The sequence below is a fragment of the Equus caballus genome, chromosome 8 (genome assembly GCF_041296265.1).
Source record: "Equus caballus isolate H_3958 breed thoroughbred chromosome 8, TB-T2T, whole genome shotgun sequence".
In the NCBI taxonomy this organism is placed as follows: Eukaryota; Metazoa; Chordata; class Mammalia; order Perissodactyla; family Equidae; genus Equus; species Equus caballus.
The window spans coordinates 11,331,272-11,348,225 of NC_091691.1; the positions used below are offsets into that span (position 1 = coordinate 11,331,272).

The following is a 16,954-nucleotide window of genomic DNA, read 5'->3' on the forward strand; positions in this document are numbered from 1 at the left end:
GGTTCGATAGTTGCCAATGCAGGGGAGAAGTCCAGAAAAAGATCAAGACTGGAGAATGTCCCCTGACTTGTCCCATTGGAAGCCACTGACATGGGGAGAAAAGTTTCCATGGAGTGGTGGGGGTAGGCTCTGGGCTGTAGGAAATTGAGGAATAAAATGTTAAGTAAGTGAAGATAGTGAGTGTGGACCCCACACTGGAGAAGCTTGGTTCTGAAGAGAAGGAAGAGGAGTAATTCAACAGGAGTACAGAATGATGGGTGAGGATACGGTTAGGATGGGGATGCCCTGAAGGTGGTTATAGCCTGTGGAGGGAGGACAACTGAAATGCGGAAAGTTGAGGATAAAGGAGCGAGAGGGGACACCAGGTGGATGGGAGCCCTGTATGGGAGAGGAAGGAGAGGTGGAGGAGTATGAATTGGACTCAGACAGGACCAGATCTCACCTTCTGAGACCAGAGGGAAGATGGCGGCAGATAGAGATGGGTTTAAAGGAACCACAGAAGTTGAGGCCAAGATATTTTTTCTTTGAATGAACCAGGAGTTTAGGACGTCTCTTTAAAGTTAGGGACAGTGACTGGAGGAAAGTCAAGATGGTTTAGAATAATTGTCCAGTAAAATGAGAGAAGTGACTGACCAGTGACAAGACAAGATGTTAGGAGTCTGCATAGTTGGGTCAGTTAATGCCTGTCAGCACACAGACCCTGCAGAACTGTGTGAGTGACCAAGGCTGGGGTTCTGTTGGGCATGGGAATGCAGGACTAGAGTGAAATGGGTCGTGGACCCTCCTTGGAAAGCCTGAGGGGCTGTGAGGACAAGCAGGAAGTGGGGAGAGCCTCCCTCCCTTTAACACTCTTCCAGCAGGCCAACAGCCCTCGAGGGCGGGAAGCAGAGACCACGCACACAGCAGGGACCAAGGGGAGCATGCCAGACCCAGGACGGCCCTGGCACCAGCCGCAGCCAGACGTTAAAAGAGACTCTGGAGCCAAGTGTGGCTGCCACCACGAAGCCCATAAACTTGCTCTCTGGGGCCACGAAGGAAATTTAGTGTCCTCGTCTCCAGAAGCTCTTGCATTTATCAGGAGCAGCTGCCTGCTTCCTGGACCATAAATCATAAAGCTTTAGGTGTATTTCTCTTGAGTTGACGTCCCCTTATAAATAATACAAGGAATGCTTTCATTTTTTTTGGCAGAAGACTGCTTTCTCCCTCTCTTCTGGTTTTAGAGTGACCTTCTTTTTCAGTCAAATTGGAAATGTCCATGAGACTCACATATGAGGCCCTGTGATGTGCCATGGAATATGAGGATGGCAGACGAGAGTGTCACACTCCACTAATTTAGTCATCTAATAGAAGAATGCTGGGGCAATCTAGCAGGATCTAGTCAAGTCTAAAATGCAAGTGCCCTTTGACCCAGAGAATCATTTGCCCATGTGCTTAAGGACATGTGTTTTTTGAAGCTTTACAGGTTAGTAGGAAAAGTCTGGAAAGGAATTAAAAGTGAAACGAGAAGACTATAGTTAAATAAATCATGGCATAACTTTAAGATCTTTTGCATGACTTTAAGAGGACATGATAGACTTATGTATACTGATAAGGAAAGACGGCCAAGGCAAGTTATTGAGGGAAAGAAGCACATTGTAAGAACTTTTGTGTAGCGTAATATATAATATAGCATCAAATCATTTATGTTTTTAAAAAGCCCACGAATATGCTATGTACTTGCTACAACTACATATACGTTTATAAATACACAGAGAAAGATGCGGAAGGATGCACACCAAACTGAAGATGGTGGATACCTTTGGGAAAGGAGCTGAGATTGGGGTGGTGACCAAGAGGACTTTAGTCTTCTCTGTTACAGTTTAAGTTCTTGAAAGGGGAAAGCATTCAGAGATTACTTGAGCAAGTAGAAAGACATGGAAGTCAAGGCATCTTCTAGGTCAGTCCTTACTATAAATTTGGGTAAGATATTTCCCTCTGCAGATTTCAGATTTTCATTTCTCATTTGATATAATGAGCAACTTGGATTAGAAAATCCCAGAGGTCCCCTCCAACTCAGAAGTTCTAGAACCTTTAAACTGTAAACCTACTCCAAGGACAGGGCTCAGAATTTTTCAGGGCTTAATGCCATGGGGTCTGGCAGTCAGCAGGCATTTAATAAATACCTTTTGGATGGATGTTGAATGTTGAATAACGATCCTCATGCACTTTTAACATTAATAACAGGCCAGCTCTTTGCCAGTAAACCTTGCCAGGTGAGTGATCTACTCCCTGAGAAATGTTGCAAAACCATGCAGTGTGGCAAATGCAAATACAGATTTTGGAGGGATTCAAATCTGGGTTCAAAGTCTGGCTCTTCCACTTACCTGCTGTGTGACACTGAACAAATTATCGACCTTCTCTGTGTCACAGTCAGTGCTGAGCTGTGACCAGGTACAGTTAATATTTCTGTTCCCGCTCTGACATTATGATCATTATTCACTCAACAGAAATTTATTGAGCACCTACTGTGTGCCAGCTCTAGGGACACCAATATGAAGAAAACCGACAAGGAGCTCATGGTCCCTTCTTGCCTCCTGCCCCAGGCTGTCCATGGTGTGGGCACCTCTTCTCTAACTGCAACTGGACAAGCCTGAGGACTTGGAGTGGGGGTGGGGGAAGACCGACAAGGTTCTAGAGAGGGCTGCCCGGGGATGCCGAGGACCCACTCTGCCAGGTGCCGCTACAGGAGCGGGCGTAAGACGGTCTGTGCCTGAGTCAGTTGTTCCCGCCCCTCAGCCTCAGATTCCTCTTGTTACCGGGGGGTAATGATGTCTGCCTCCTGGGGTTCCTCTGGGCATCAAATAGACACCAACCCTAAGAAAGCAGCTACTTTTCTTGAGCTCTTTCGAGGTGCCAGGCTCTGAGTGAATACCGACTCGTGCACCATCTCATTGACCCTGACATCAAACCTGATTTACTCACAAGGAAACAGGAACAGAGAGGTTAAGCAACCTGCCCCAAGTCTCACAGCTGCAGAGGAGCAAATATAGACTAGAAATCCAGATGCCTTGACTTCAGACCATGTACTGAAACCACCACAGCCTCCCGCCTCCCACTCGAATGGGTGCTAAACAACTTAGGGTGTCATTCAAGGGCTAAGCATCCTTCTCATGCACTTTAATACAATTCTAATTATGAGCTTGGATATTATGTTAATGAGCATTCACAATCGGCTCTGGCCGCCTCCACTTCTGCTTCTGCTGCCTTATAAATTGGCTGATGGAAAAAAACAAAAGTATTGAGTTATCAGGAGTGACAGAGTCCTCGCCATTTGGGGTTCACAGAGGACATGGCTCTTTCTCCATACAGACCCTTCTTTTTAATTAAGAGCATTAATCAGATAATCTTGCTTTAATTAACTCCCCAGATGCACCCCACTCTTGGAGGCTCCCTTTGATATTTTTGACATCAAATCTTTCAGCATAAGATGATCTGTAGACATGTGCCAGACATTTGCCATTTGCTGAATATGCCCGAAAGGTTAGCATGAATTTGCACCCCCTTCTCTTTTGTGGAGACACCCCCTGCTTCAGAGCAAGCACATTTCAAGTGAGGAAGGGGTTGTCTGGGTTTTCTCCATCAGTCTGTGAATTTTCTTTCTATCTTATCACACTGGTTCTTCTATTATCACAGAAGCGGTGTGCATTTCATCTTAATTACGCATCTGTTTAATCCATAATTTCTGATTTATGGCCATTAGCTCCTAATTACAAGAGGACCACCCTTGAAAAGGAAAAGCAAATGAGCTGAGAGAAATGGAACTGAAAAGCAAGAGGCGAGAAGGATTTAAGTCCTACAACTGAGGGTGAATCCCGAGGCCCATTTGTTGGAGCAACCTATTGTTGGCAATCCTATATATTCGCCAGGGTCCCATCTCAGGCCATGGCCGACTTCATCTTCCTTATGGTAGCAGAAATATAAAATCCTGACCTCCAAACAAAGCTAAAATCCCTGAGGAAGAGGTCATCCATCCTAACTGTCTTTTTACCAACTCACCGTTAAAAAACAAAAACAAAACTTTAAGTGAATATGTTTATAAAGAAAGTTTAAACCCAGAACTATCTATAAATGGAAAACAAGTAGGACTCAGAGAAAAGGCAACTGCAGTGAATCCATAGCAATTTCTTATAAATTTTTTTTTCTTCTGCTTTTTCTCCCCAAAGCCCCCTGGTACATAGTTGTGCATTTTTAGTTGTGGGTCCTTCTAGTTGTGCTATGTGTGATGCTGCCTCAGCACGGCCTGATGAGCGGTGCTATGTCTGCACCCAGGATCCAAACCGGTGAAACCCTGGGCCGCCGGAGAGGAGCACATGAACTTAACCACTCGGCCACGGGGCTGGCTCCTATTTCTTAAATGTTCTCTGTGTACTATTTAAAATCATCTGGAAGACCACTCTTCAGGGAGGGCTGCATTAGATCCTCATCATTTCAACTGTTTGGGTGAGTAAATGCAATTTTATTTCCTGTTTTGGAGATGAGGAATGAAGGCTCAGAGAGGGTAACTGACTTGCCTAAAGTCACACAGCTAGGAAGTAGCAGGGTCATATCTCAAACTGGACCATGCTTGTCATTGCCTAGGATGGAAACAGAAGACTTGAACAACAATCTTCAAAGTGTGAGAGTCTTTGAGCTATTGGCCATCCAGAGGCAGCAGGAAAACACCCTTACCTGGGGCTGAGGATGTGGCTGCTGATGGCTGACTGTCGAGAGGGGCTCCTCATGGTGTCTGTGGCCAGGGACAGAGAACAACTCAACCAGGACTGCAGACTGCCCTCTGGCTGGGAGCTGACGACGGAGATGTTATCTCTAGAACGAGAATGCAGGATGCTGTCAACACAATGACAACCACAGTAACAGCAATAACTAGATACCCCTTAGCATGAGCCAGGCCTTGTGCTAAGTGCTGCTTATGCATAAGCTCAGTGAATACTAACACAATCCCTGAGAGGAGGGACCCCATGACACAGATGAAAGTAATGAGATGTGGGAAGGCCCACCTGAGTCTTGGCCAAGGTCACCCAGCTAGTCAGTGATGAAGTTGGGGTGCAAACTCTGGTCTATCTGATCCCAATGCCCAGGCTACTGACCACTGTTCCTTGGAAGACAAACACTCTATCACAGATGTTGAGGTATCTCCAATTTTGGATGAAAAATCAGTATTGAACTTTATAACAAATGATATGTTCCTGGAATATCTCCAGTGTGAAGGTCTCAATTCCTTGCCCACCTTGGTTGGAAATGTCACCGTGGACAAGGACTTCACTTGTATGCCTTCCTGCCCTGAAAGCAGCACAGGGAGAGGCCCATGTGGGTACTCAGTGGTTATTTTCTGTTGATTTACTTACTCAACATTATAAATATTGATAGATTGATTGATTGATTGACTGATAGAATATTCTGTCCCAGGCACCATGGGAAGGAGCTGTAAACATGAACCCAGCATTGACCCTGTCCTTAAAACCCCATCTTAGCAGAGTAGATATCTATATAAATAACCAGAAAATAAAGGAGAAAATTATCAGTGCCAGAGAGAGGGACAGAGGGGTACATTCTAGGGAGAATAAGGAGGGAGCCTTGACTTGCTTCTTGGAGTCATAAGGGAAGGCATCGAACAGTGGCAGTTGAGCTACGTCTTGTTCGAAGGTTAGGACGTGGCCACGCAGGGCCTGGAGAAGGAAATCTGGGGTGGAAGGAGCAGCACACATAAGGCACGGAGCCCGCAAAGGGCAGGACATGGATGATATGGAAAGTAGGAGTGCCAGGTAGAGATGGAAGTAAGGGTCAGAATGCGCAGGGCTCAAATGTCAGTCTAAAATGTCTATTCTGAGGAATGGGGAGCCAGTGAAAGTGTGTGAGGGGGACAGTGACGTGATAAGTCATGGGCTTCTCTCTGTCAAAAAGAAGTTGGATGGTTAAATAGTACATCCCCAGGCTACATGCTATGACCATGGAGTCAGAGCTCTCATGGGCATTGCTGGTAATTCCCCAAGGAGGCATGGATGTTCCCCCTGCAGACTGGACACAGAGAGGCGGGGGCTTGCCCTGGGCATCAGTATAAGCTGCTCAGTTCTACTCAGTGTTAACTTACATCTCTTTTCTGCCACTGCTGCCACAGTCCACTGCCGTCTGGACACTAGAAGGAGGCACAGGAAAGAGTCTGTTACCCTTGTGCTGTCAGGGGCTGGTGAAGAACACAGTCTTTGACGTTAGACAAACTTGAGTTCAAGTCTCACTTCCAACCTGTGCTGCTGTGTGATCTTAGGCAAGTCACTTACCTTCTCTGAGCCTCCTGTGCCCCTTTGCAAAGTGCAGCTAATAAAGGGACTCTGCCTCCAGAGTTGTAGAGCAGAGTCAATGAGACGACCCTTGTAAAGATCTCAGCATAGTTCTTGGCAAACAGTTAGTGCTAATTAAATGGTAGGAACCATTACTGCTCTTCTTGTTTTTGTACTGTTGTTATTAACAGCATCATTATTGTCAACACACAAGGCATGTGCTTTATGGTCCTTGTGAGTGCTTAGAAAATTACACATGAGGGTGAGGTGGTCAGCTTCCCAGGGCATTCTGGGAAACTCCAAAACTAATTGCAATAGTAGCAATTACAATGACCATAATAACATCAATAGAGCATATTCTTCAGGGAGTACCCCCTCATCCAACAAATATGCCTCACCCACGATCTCATCTAACCACCCGCCCATCTCCATTTTAGGGATGAGGAACCCGACACCCTTGTTGAAGGTCACACAGCTCTGAATCCCAGGTCTGTATGAGCCATTAAAGGTCACGCTCTTAGCCAGTGTGCAAGTGCCCACTGTAAACAGCCAAACAGCAAACCTCAGACGCCTAGGACCTCATTTTAATCCTGGATCCTCAGGCTGGGACCTCCCAGCTTTATTTTCTGCTGGAATCTGGGCAATTCCTTCCTTGGAAGACCTGGTTGGTTCCTCCGTGGGGTGCACCTGCTGCGCCTTGGGACCCACCCTAAAGGACCTATCACCCTCAGGGCTTCTATTAACATCTACCTGTCCTCATCAGATGGCAAGGGCCCCTACTGGGCAGTAACATGTATTAACCATCCCTTAGCCCCAGGGCTCAGGCCAGACCAGGAGTTCTCTCAGACAAGGCTTGGCGACTCCAATAGAAGAGAGATCTGTAAACTTCAACCCAAGCCTGCAAGTCTGGTTTATAAATAAGGGTTTATTGGAACACAGCCGCACTCACTCATCTACATGTTGCCCATGATGGCTTTTTATCCACAGTAGCAGAGTAGAGTAGTTGCAACAGAGAAAATGTGGCCTGAAATCCTAAAATATTTACTATCTAGCCTTTTAAAAGAAAAGTTTGCTGACCTCTCCAGGAGAACAAAAGCACTTTTGTGAATGACCCTGTGACAGGCAGAATAATGACCCCCAGAGATATGAACATCCTAATCCTTAATCCCAACAACCTATGATGACACTTCCTGACGTGGTAACGTGGACTGTGCAGATGTGGTGAAGGTTAAGGATGCTGAGAAGGGGAGGTTATCTTTTTAGTAAACTATTTAAAACTTAAAAATAGTTTAAAACAACCCCACAACTTTGTTATCGGAAGTGGTCAACGTGAGTAGACCCAGTTCAAATCCTTCTGGAGACCTGAGTCTTTTCTGAGGCTCTGCTGGGCTGGGGCTGTGGAAAGAACATGATATTAAGAGAAAAGCTGACTGAATCCTAGTGCCCTCGCTGTGTGGCCTTGGCCTGCTCTCTTTCCTGCTTGGAGCCTCAGTGTCCCCATCAGTGAAGCCAGGAGTTTGGACCAACGAGCTAAGGCCTTGTTGAACTTGGATCCCTGAAGATTATACACAGTGGAGAGGATGCATTTGGGCCCTAAAGCAGGAGTCCTTGGCCTTTTGTGAGAATCTTTCATAGAGACTACGGAACTTCCACCTCCCCAAATGTACAAACACTGATTCTAATTTAATGTAATATCTGAGGATTGCTGGTATCATCCTGACCTCATGCATGGCCCCCTCCCTCGACCTACTGGTTCACAGACCCCAGGTTAAGGAAATTCGTTTCAGCTGACCAAAGAAACTAAGAATGTGTCAGGTGAGGCCCCGTGGAAGCAGGGGGATTTGAGTGAATGGAGATACATCTTCTGATATGCTCACAGAAAGAAAACAAGAACTCAAGGCCCTTGTGGCCCAAGCCATAGTGTTCAAAGTGATGTAGCATTCCTTTTAAAAGTAGAGAGGGTGATGGGTGGGGAAGCATGGAGGTCACAGGTCCAATGAGGAAGAAGAAAGCAGGACATTAAAATTGTAACTTGAGACAGTGATGTCAGCATCATGGCAGAGTGAGCTCTTCCCTTAGATTCTCCCCACTAAGATACAATGAAAAGGACACTCATAAACCAACAAACAACATTCACACAACACAATAGACATCTGAGAGACCCACACAGCCACACATCAGAAGGTGGAGGTGCTGGACCCCCCCAGGAGGCAGTGGAAAGAGCAGAGGCAGGTGGAATCTGTGACCAGATATCCCCACTATGAGAAGGCACAAATCCACACCATCAAATACTACCAACAGGTACATTAACACTCAATACCAGAAGGAAAATGACAAGCACCCAGAAATCAATCCTGAAAGCATAGAAATTTACAATCTAAATGACAGAGAATTCAAAATAGCTATCATAAAAAAAAACTCAACAAGTTATAAGAAAACTCAGAAAGACAATCCAATGAAATCAGGAATAGAATTAATGAACAGAGGGAGTTCTTCACAAAAGTGATTGAAAACATTAAAAAAATCAATCAGAAATGTTGCAGATGAAAAACACAATGAATGAGATAAAGAAAAAGCTGGAATCTTTAAATAACAGAGCTGATATTATGGAGGACAGAATTAGCAATTTAGAGGACAGAAATGTAGACCTGCTTCAGATGGGGGAGGAGAGAGAACTAAGACTAAAAAGAAAAGAAGAAATTATCCTTCAGAGATGATGGAGAAATAAAAACTTTCCCAGATAAACAAAGCTGAGGGAGTTCATTACCACAAGACTTCCCCTACAAGAAATGATCAAGAAGGCTCTCATGCCTGAAAAAAAAAGAAAAGAAAGGTTTTACAAAATCTTGAGAAAGGAGATAAATAGGCAGACAAAGTCAGGAAACTGCAGCTCTCCATCAGAACAGGTTAGCTAACACTTAAGTATAACATTAAAGACAAAGGGAAGGAAAACATCAAAGATAACTATAACCCCTTCATTTTAACTCACAACACAAAACAGAATAAGTTGTGACAACAACTTAGATGGGGATGAGGGAAGGGGTGGAACCTGCTTAGACTAAGGAAATAAGAGGCTATCAGAAAATGGACTGTCTCATCTATGAGATCTTTTATATAAGCCTCATGGTAACATCTAAACAGAAAATCAGAACAGAGACACAAATGATAAATAAAGAGAAAACTGAGAAAGCCATCATAGAGAACCACCAGACTGAACTGGCAGTCCAAAATACATGGGATGAGCAACAGGGGAAATATAGAGCAACTGAAAAACAAGTGATAAAATGGCAGTATTAGGCCCTCATATATCAGTAATCACTCTAAACATAAATGGATTGAATTCTCCAATCAAAAGACACAGAGTGGTGGGATGGATCGAAAACAAGACACAACAATAAGCTGCCTCCAGGAAACACATCTCAGCTCTAAAGAAAATCACAGGCTCAGAGTGAAGGGATGGAAGATGATACTCCAAGCTAATGACAAACAAAAGAAAGCAGGTGTTGCCATACTTATATCAGACGCAGTAGACATCAAAATGAAAAAGGCAAAGAGAGACAAAGAGGGGCAGTATATAATGATAAAAGGGACATTCCACCAAGTGGACATAACACTTATTAATATACATGCATCTAACACAGGAGCACCAAAGTACAAAGAGCAACTTTTAACAGACCTAAAAGGAGATATTAACAGCAACGCAATAATAGTAGGGAACCTTAACACCCCACTTACAACAATGGATAGACCAACCAGGCAGGAAGTCAACAAGGAAATAGTGGAATTAAACAAAAACTAAACCAGATGGACTTAATAGATATATATAGAACACTCCATCCCAAAACAGCAGAATACACATTCTTCTCAAGTGCACATGGAATACTCTCTAAAATAGACCATATGTTGGGAAACAAGGCAAGCCTCAATAAACTTAAGAAGATAGAAATCACATCGAACATCTTTTCTGACCATAATGCTATGAAACTGGAAATCAACTACAAGAAAAAAGCTGAGAAAGTCACAAATATGCAGAGACTAAACAACACACTACTGAACAACAAATGGATCATTGAAGAAATTAAGGGAGAAATCAAAAAATATTTGGAGACAAATGAAAATGAAAATACACCATACCAACTCTTATGTGATGCAGCAAAAGCAGTCCTAAGAGGGAAATTCATAACAATACAGGTCCACCTTAACAAGCAAGAAAAATCAAAATAAGCAATCTTTAACTACACTTAACAGAACTAGAAAAAGAAGAACAAAGCCCAAAGTTAGCAGAAGGAGGGAAATAATAAAAATTAGAGCAGAAATAAATGAAATTTAAACAACAACAACAACAAAAAAAACAGTACAAAGGATCAATGAAACTAAGAGCTGGTTCTTTGAGAAGATAAACAAAATTGACAAACCCTTAGCCAGACTCACTAAGAACAAAACAGAGAAGACTCAAATAAACAAAATTAGAAATGAAAGAGGATAAATTACAATGGATACCACAGAAATACAAAGGACTATAAGAGAATACTATGAAAAACTATCTGCCAACAAATTGGACAATCTAGAAGAAATGCATAAATTCTTAGACTGATACAACCTCCCAAAACTGAATCAAGAAGAAATAGAGAATCTGAATAGACCAATCACAAGTAAAGAGATTGAAACAGTAATCAAAAACCTCCCCCAAAATAAACGTCCAGGACCAGATGGCTTCCCTGGAGAATTCTACCAAACATTCAAAGAAGATTTAACACCTATACTTCTCAAACTATTCCAGAAAATTCAAGAAAACAGAACACTTCCTAACACATTCTACAAGGCCAACATCACCCTGATCCCAAAGCCAGACAAGCACAACACAAAGAAGGAAAATTATAGGCCAATATCGCTGATGAACACAGATGCAAAAATCCTCAACAAAATATTGGCAAACCGAATACAGTAATACATTAAAAGGATCATACACCATGATCAAGTGGGATTTATTCCAGGGATGCAGGGATGGTTCAACATTCACAAATCAACCAATGCAATACACCACATTAACAAATGAGGAATAAAAACCACATAATCATTTCAATAGATGCAGAGAATGCATTTGACAAGATCCAACATCCATATATGATAAAAACTCTCAAGAAAATGAGTATAGAAGGAAAGTACCTCAACATAATAAAGGCCATATATGACAAACCCACAGCCAATATCACACTCAATGGGGAAAAACTGAAATACATCCCTCTGAGAACAGGAACAAGACGAGGGTGCCCACTCTCACCACTCTTATTCCACACAGCACTGGAGGTTTTGACAAGAGCAATTAGGGAAGAAAAAGAAGTAAAAGGTGTTCAAATTGGCAATGAAGAAGTGAAGCTCTCACTGTTTGCAGACGACATGATTTCACATACAGAAAACCCTAAAGAATCCATCAGAAAACTATTAGAAATAATCACCAACTACAGCAAAATTTCAGGGTACAAAGTGAACTTATAAAAACCAGTTGCATTTCTATACTCTAACAACAAACTAACAGAAAGAGAACTCAAGAATGCAATCCCATTTACAATCGCAACAAACAGAATAAAATACCTAGGAATAAATTTAACTAAGGAGGTGAAAGACCTATACAATAAAAACTATAAGACATTATTGAAAGAAATTGATGATGACATAAAGAAATGGAAAGATATCCCATATTCACGGATTGGAAGAATAAACATAGTTAAAATGTCCGTTCTACCTAAAGCAATCTACAGATTCAATGCAATCCCAGTCAGAATCCCAATGACATGCTTTACAGAAATAGAACGAAGAATCCTAAAATTCATATGGGGCAACAAAAGACCCCAGATAGCTAAAGCAATCCTGAGAAAAAAGAACAAAACTGGAGGCATCACAATCCCTGACTTCAAAGTATACTACAAACCTCTAGTAACCAAAACAGCATGTACTGGTACAAAAACACACAGATCAATGGAACAGAATTGAAAGCCCAGAAATAAAGCCACATATCTACGGACAGCTAACCTTCAACAAAGGGGTTAAGAACACACAAGGGAGTAAGGAAGTTCTATTCAATAAATGGTGCTGGGAAAACTGGACAGCCCATAAGCAGAGACTGGAGTGATGTCCGTGACCCTCTGCGACCTCACCACCAGGATCTCGCTCCCCCGGGGAGGATCTGTTCCTTGCTTCTCATCACACCTTCTGTCCAGGCTATCCCCACACCTCTAAACGTGCTATTTTTATAAATAAATACTCCATCCTTCCTCTCCTCCCTCCTTCCCTCCAATTGTCACCTGAGTTCCCTATTGGCTGAGTCCATGGGGGAAGCCACAGGGCAGAGAGCCCGTTGATGTGGTCCATCTGGGTCAGCCTCCCAGGCACATAGCAGGGTGGAGAGCGTGGAGTGGATGTGGAAGAGCAAAGAGAAGATGTCCCGCCCAACTGGACATCTCAAAATGAGTGAGTCTCTAGTCTAGGGGGAAAGAGCCCTTTCAGAAGGGGGAAAATGTAAACACGGAGTCCACATCTGGGCCTCATACTCGTGGAGTTGGTTAGGGTGAATAGCGGTCATGAATTAACACCAGCACGTGCCTTGATTAGTTGTATTGTGCTGTAAAGACTTTGCTGTGCTGGGTTCAAATAAAGATTGCTTACATACAATCAAATGAATCACATACAGTCAAATGAAGTATGTGAGGAAGGATGCCTGGCTGCCCAGCAGAGAGAGACCTTGTCTCCCGCAGAGTCCAAGGCAAGCTGATTTTGCACAGAACCTCTGAGGCGGAAGTCAAGGCCTGCCAGGCATTTATTTGCCCATCCATGATGAAATGCCATTCAGACCAAGAGTGGTGTCCAGCCTGGACCACACGCTACCTGCCATATGAGAAGGTCACAACAAAGTAGAGTTTGTTTAAAATAGAGAGGCTGGGTTGATAAGACCTTCTAGAAACCATGCCACACCACTGTAGTATGGGAACCTGGTGAAGACACCTCACTCCTTTATCATGAGGTGGTCTAGGACGGAGGCCTGTGGGAAGGGGGTGGGGAAAGGCTTCCAGGCAGAAGCAGGAGGAGTTTTGTTCTGTCTGATCCTGAGAAGCATTAAACCAGATGGTAGAAGTCACCACAAGTTTAACTGTATACAAGTCATGGATTATCGGTCCTGGCAGGTACTTAAGTTTGTGCACCATGGTCCATGGAGCCCTTGACTTCTGGGAAACCTTACGGGCTTCCAAAGGGTCAGGGAGAGGGACCTAGGAGGGGGGCTCAGCCCCAAACCTCCCTCTCTCACTCCAATCAGAGGGTGGCTGCACTCCATCCTAAGCTTGAATTTCCTATAGGAGCTTGCTTTGGTGTAAAAAAGGGCATTCTACTTAAATGAGGGCATTTGAAACCCACCGACCCCTTCACCATAAGAAGAAAGAGTCTCTGGACTGCAAACTCCATGGGTCAGGTCCAGGTCTGCCTGTTCCCTGCTGTACCTCCTGTCCTGACATGGAAGGTGCTCAATGATGATGATGGTGATGACGATGATGATTTTAGTCCGTTGAGTGGGCAAGCAGAGGCCCCGGAAGGGCAGGTGACCTGTCCGTGGTCCTGATCTAGCTGGCAGCGCAGCCCAAGACCGGAAGCCTCATCTCCTGACGTGTGGTCAGTGGTTCTTTCTCTCACCTTGGAGCATGTGGCTTTTAAAAAGGAACTTGAGCCAAGTATTTGTGGATAGGGGACTGCTGAGGAGCAAGAGAATTAATTAAATGTCTTCTGTTGTATTCCTTTAATGGCAGTCTTTGCCAGACGCTCCAGTCTAACTGCAAACATTGCCTGGGAAGTCACACAAATGCACTGGCCCCACGTCACAGTGACAGACACAAGTTCACCAGCATGACAGGCCAGTTTTGTTGTCAGAAAACAAAGACTTGACAAGAGAAAGGGAGAAGAAAGGGTATGTTTGACACGACAGCAGAGCTTGGTCATTACAAGTGAGGGTGATGGGGTCAGCCTGGAGATCAAATCAGGGCCCCATCACTTACTGTGTGAGCATGGGACAGTTTCTTGACTTCTCTAAGCTCCAGTGTCTTCATCTGTAAACCAGGGATGACAATGGTACCAACCTCAGACAGTTGTTTTGAGGACAACGCATATAAAACAGGCAGGTTGTGCAGCTTGGTACAAAGTTAGTCCTCAGGAAAGAGCCCCCATCATCACAATTATTATTTCCTATAATGCCAGAGTGGATAAGGTAGTTTGGAGCCCTCACTCCCCATGAACCCCACTAGATGGGTACCCAGGCCCTCCAAGCTAAAAGATGCTTAGAGAGCCAGGTGGCCCCTGTGGAATTATTTACACACGTGCTATCCTGCACTAGGGCCCTGTGTTGTGACTTGACATGCGACATCAACTTACTTAGAATAATGGAGAAATGCTTTAAGCTGTTCCCCCAGGCCTGGGATGCTTATTATTCAAGGTGAGGGGAAGGTAAGAGAGTTGTAGGGAAAGACATGTGGGCAGTTCCAAACCCTGTTTTACTATGTAGCAGGAATCTTTAGAGTCTGACCAGAGCCTGGGCCCACTAGTGAGTAAATTAACTCGGAATTATGCCCTCAGTGCCAGCTGCAATCTTTGGATAGGCCCAGATCTTTCTACTTGTCCTACTGCAGCCTAACTTTAGCCAAGTTTAGAGGATGTATGTTGGAAAATGTACAGCTTACCCTCAACACAGTCATAGAGGATGCCATTCCACAGCATCCATCTCAGATTGGGCCAGCTGGAATTGATACACTCTCAAGTGACCCAGGAGTCAGAGATGTCATCCATTGACCTCTCTACCCTCCCCCCTCCAAACTCCCAGCCAAGGCACGGACAGACCAGCCACAGACCCCGGGCCAGGAATAGATGGGGCTGTCAGTCAGCTGACGCATCCTCCCTCCATGAGTAATGAGTGTGCCCCAGGCCTGGGGGAACAGCTTCAGGCATTTCCCCATTAATCTAAGGAGGTTGATGCCGTCTAAATTCCAACGTCGGGCCCTAGTGCCAGACAGCATGTGTTTCAAGGCTGCTGCACAGGCCACCTGGCTTTCTGATCACGTAGCCACCTTTCCAGCCTGGAAGGCCTGTTACACTGGGATCTAATTCCCAACATGGGGAAATGTGACTTTTTATAATTTGAACAAGTGTCTCAAAGAACCTCACCTCCAGCTTAAGTACCCCTCCCTCTCTCTCTCACTCCCAGGGGGTGGGGAGGGGGTTTGAATCCTAACGGAAGCTCCATTTGGAGAAGGACCTGGGACCAATCCCTCGGGCCCCAACCCAAACCTCTTACCCCAGGCGATGAGACAACGGAGAGGGGAGTGTGGCGTGGAGCTGCCAGGATTGGGGAGAGTACAGGCTGGCACTGCGGCAGGATCTGGAGCCCTGCTCTGGACAGCAGCTCTATACCTAGCAATGCATACATTTCTTTTGATTGTTGATAACCTATTTAATTGCACTGTGACCAGAGAACATGGTCTGTATAATATTAATTCTCTGAAATGAGCTGAGACTTCTCTGTGAGCAATTTTTCCCAGTCTTCCCCCATTCTTATGCTATTACTGAAATTTATGCTCTGTGGTAATTTCAAATCTAAGTACAAGACAGCAAGTGAGGACCCAAGCCTGCTGAGACTTAAGAAACGCTTCCTAAGACCCACTGTGGGGCCATGGCTGGCTTCACAGGCTTGCAACTCATGCCCAGAAGGGTCTGCGCCTGGTGTAAATTCTCTGCTGTTGCTGCCTCAAAAGTCTAACAATTTTGGGACAAGAAGTCCCCATTTTCACTTCATAGTGGACCCACAAATTATGTAGTGGATCCTGCCTGGGGGTCTGGGGCCCTTGAAGGAACAAACGGACTCAGTGGGCTTCTGTGGGCCATTTCGAGAGAGGAAGAAAGGTGGGGAAAGGGAAGGAGGAAGTGGAGGAAGGTGGGGTGGAGGAGGAAGAATGGAGAGAAGGAGAGCCGTTTCTCTTTCAACTACCTGATTTGGGCACACAGGTCTCTCAGTGCCAAAAACGTGCCTTGTTCAGCCCTTGCTCGCTTGTCTCCAGATCTCTCCATGGCTGGCTCCTTCTTCTCATTCAGGTTCAATTCAAATGCCTTCCTGTCAGAGAGCTCATGTCCACCTAACCTGTTCATCATAGCACTGTGTTCTCTGCCTCCAAAATTCCTATTGCATTCTAGTGTTTCACTGACCAGTCTGTTCACTTTATCCATGAACACACACACACACACACACACACACACACACACACACACACACACACACACACTCCTCCATCAGAAAGTGGGTTCCATGAAGGCAGGGACTTTATATCTATCCTCTTCTCCTTCTCTCTTCCTTAGGAATTCAACAGAATGTTAACGTCTGCCAGACTCGGGCAAGTTATTCGATCTCTCTTCATCCATAAGACGGAGAAAAATGATAACAAGACACAAGTGCAAGGACACAAACACCTAGAGCAGTGTCTGGTGTGGAGCAGGTGCTCAGCAAGAACTCATCAAATGCATGAATGAATGAAACTGAGGATTGTTGAGCCCCTACTATGTCCAAGGCACTGTGCTGGGGGGTCATATTTTTTCACTTTTTTATTAGCAACCCA

At 44.6% G+C, this 16,954-nt stretch overlaps 1 protein-coding gene across 2 annotated transcripts in view; it reads right to left on the bottom strand.

Moving 5' to 3' along the window:
* The window catches only part of MYO18B (myosin XVIIIB), a 250,529-nt gene that overhangs the window by 18,026 nt on the left and 215,549 nt on the right, over positions 1-16,954 (bottom strand). For both annotated transcript variants that reach the window (XR_011441307.1, XM_070275312.1), the window contains exons 41-42: positions 6,128-6,172; positions 4,708-4,845 (exon numbers count right to left, since the gene is read on the bottom strand). Coding sequence is in view for 1 of the 2 variants with exons in the window: in XM_070275312.1 (XP_070131413.1) it covers positions 4,708-4,845; positions 6,128-6,172 (183 nt within the window). In the remaining variant the exon portion in view is untranslated. The remainder of the gene's footprint in view (positions 1-4,707; positions 4,846-6,127; positions 6,173-16,954) is intronic.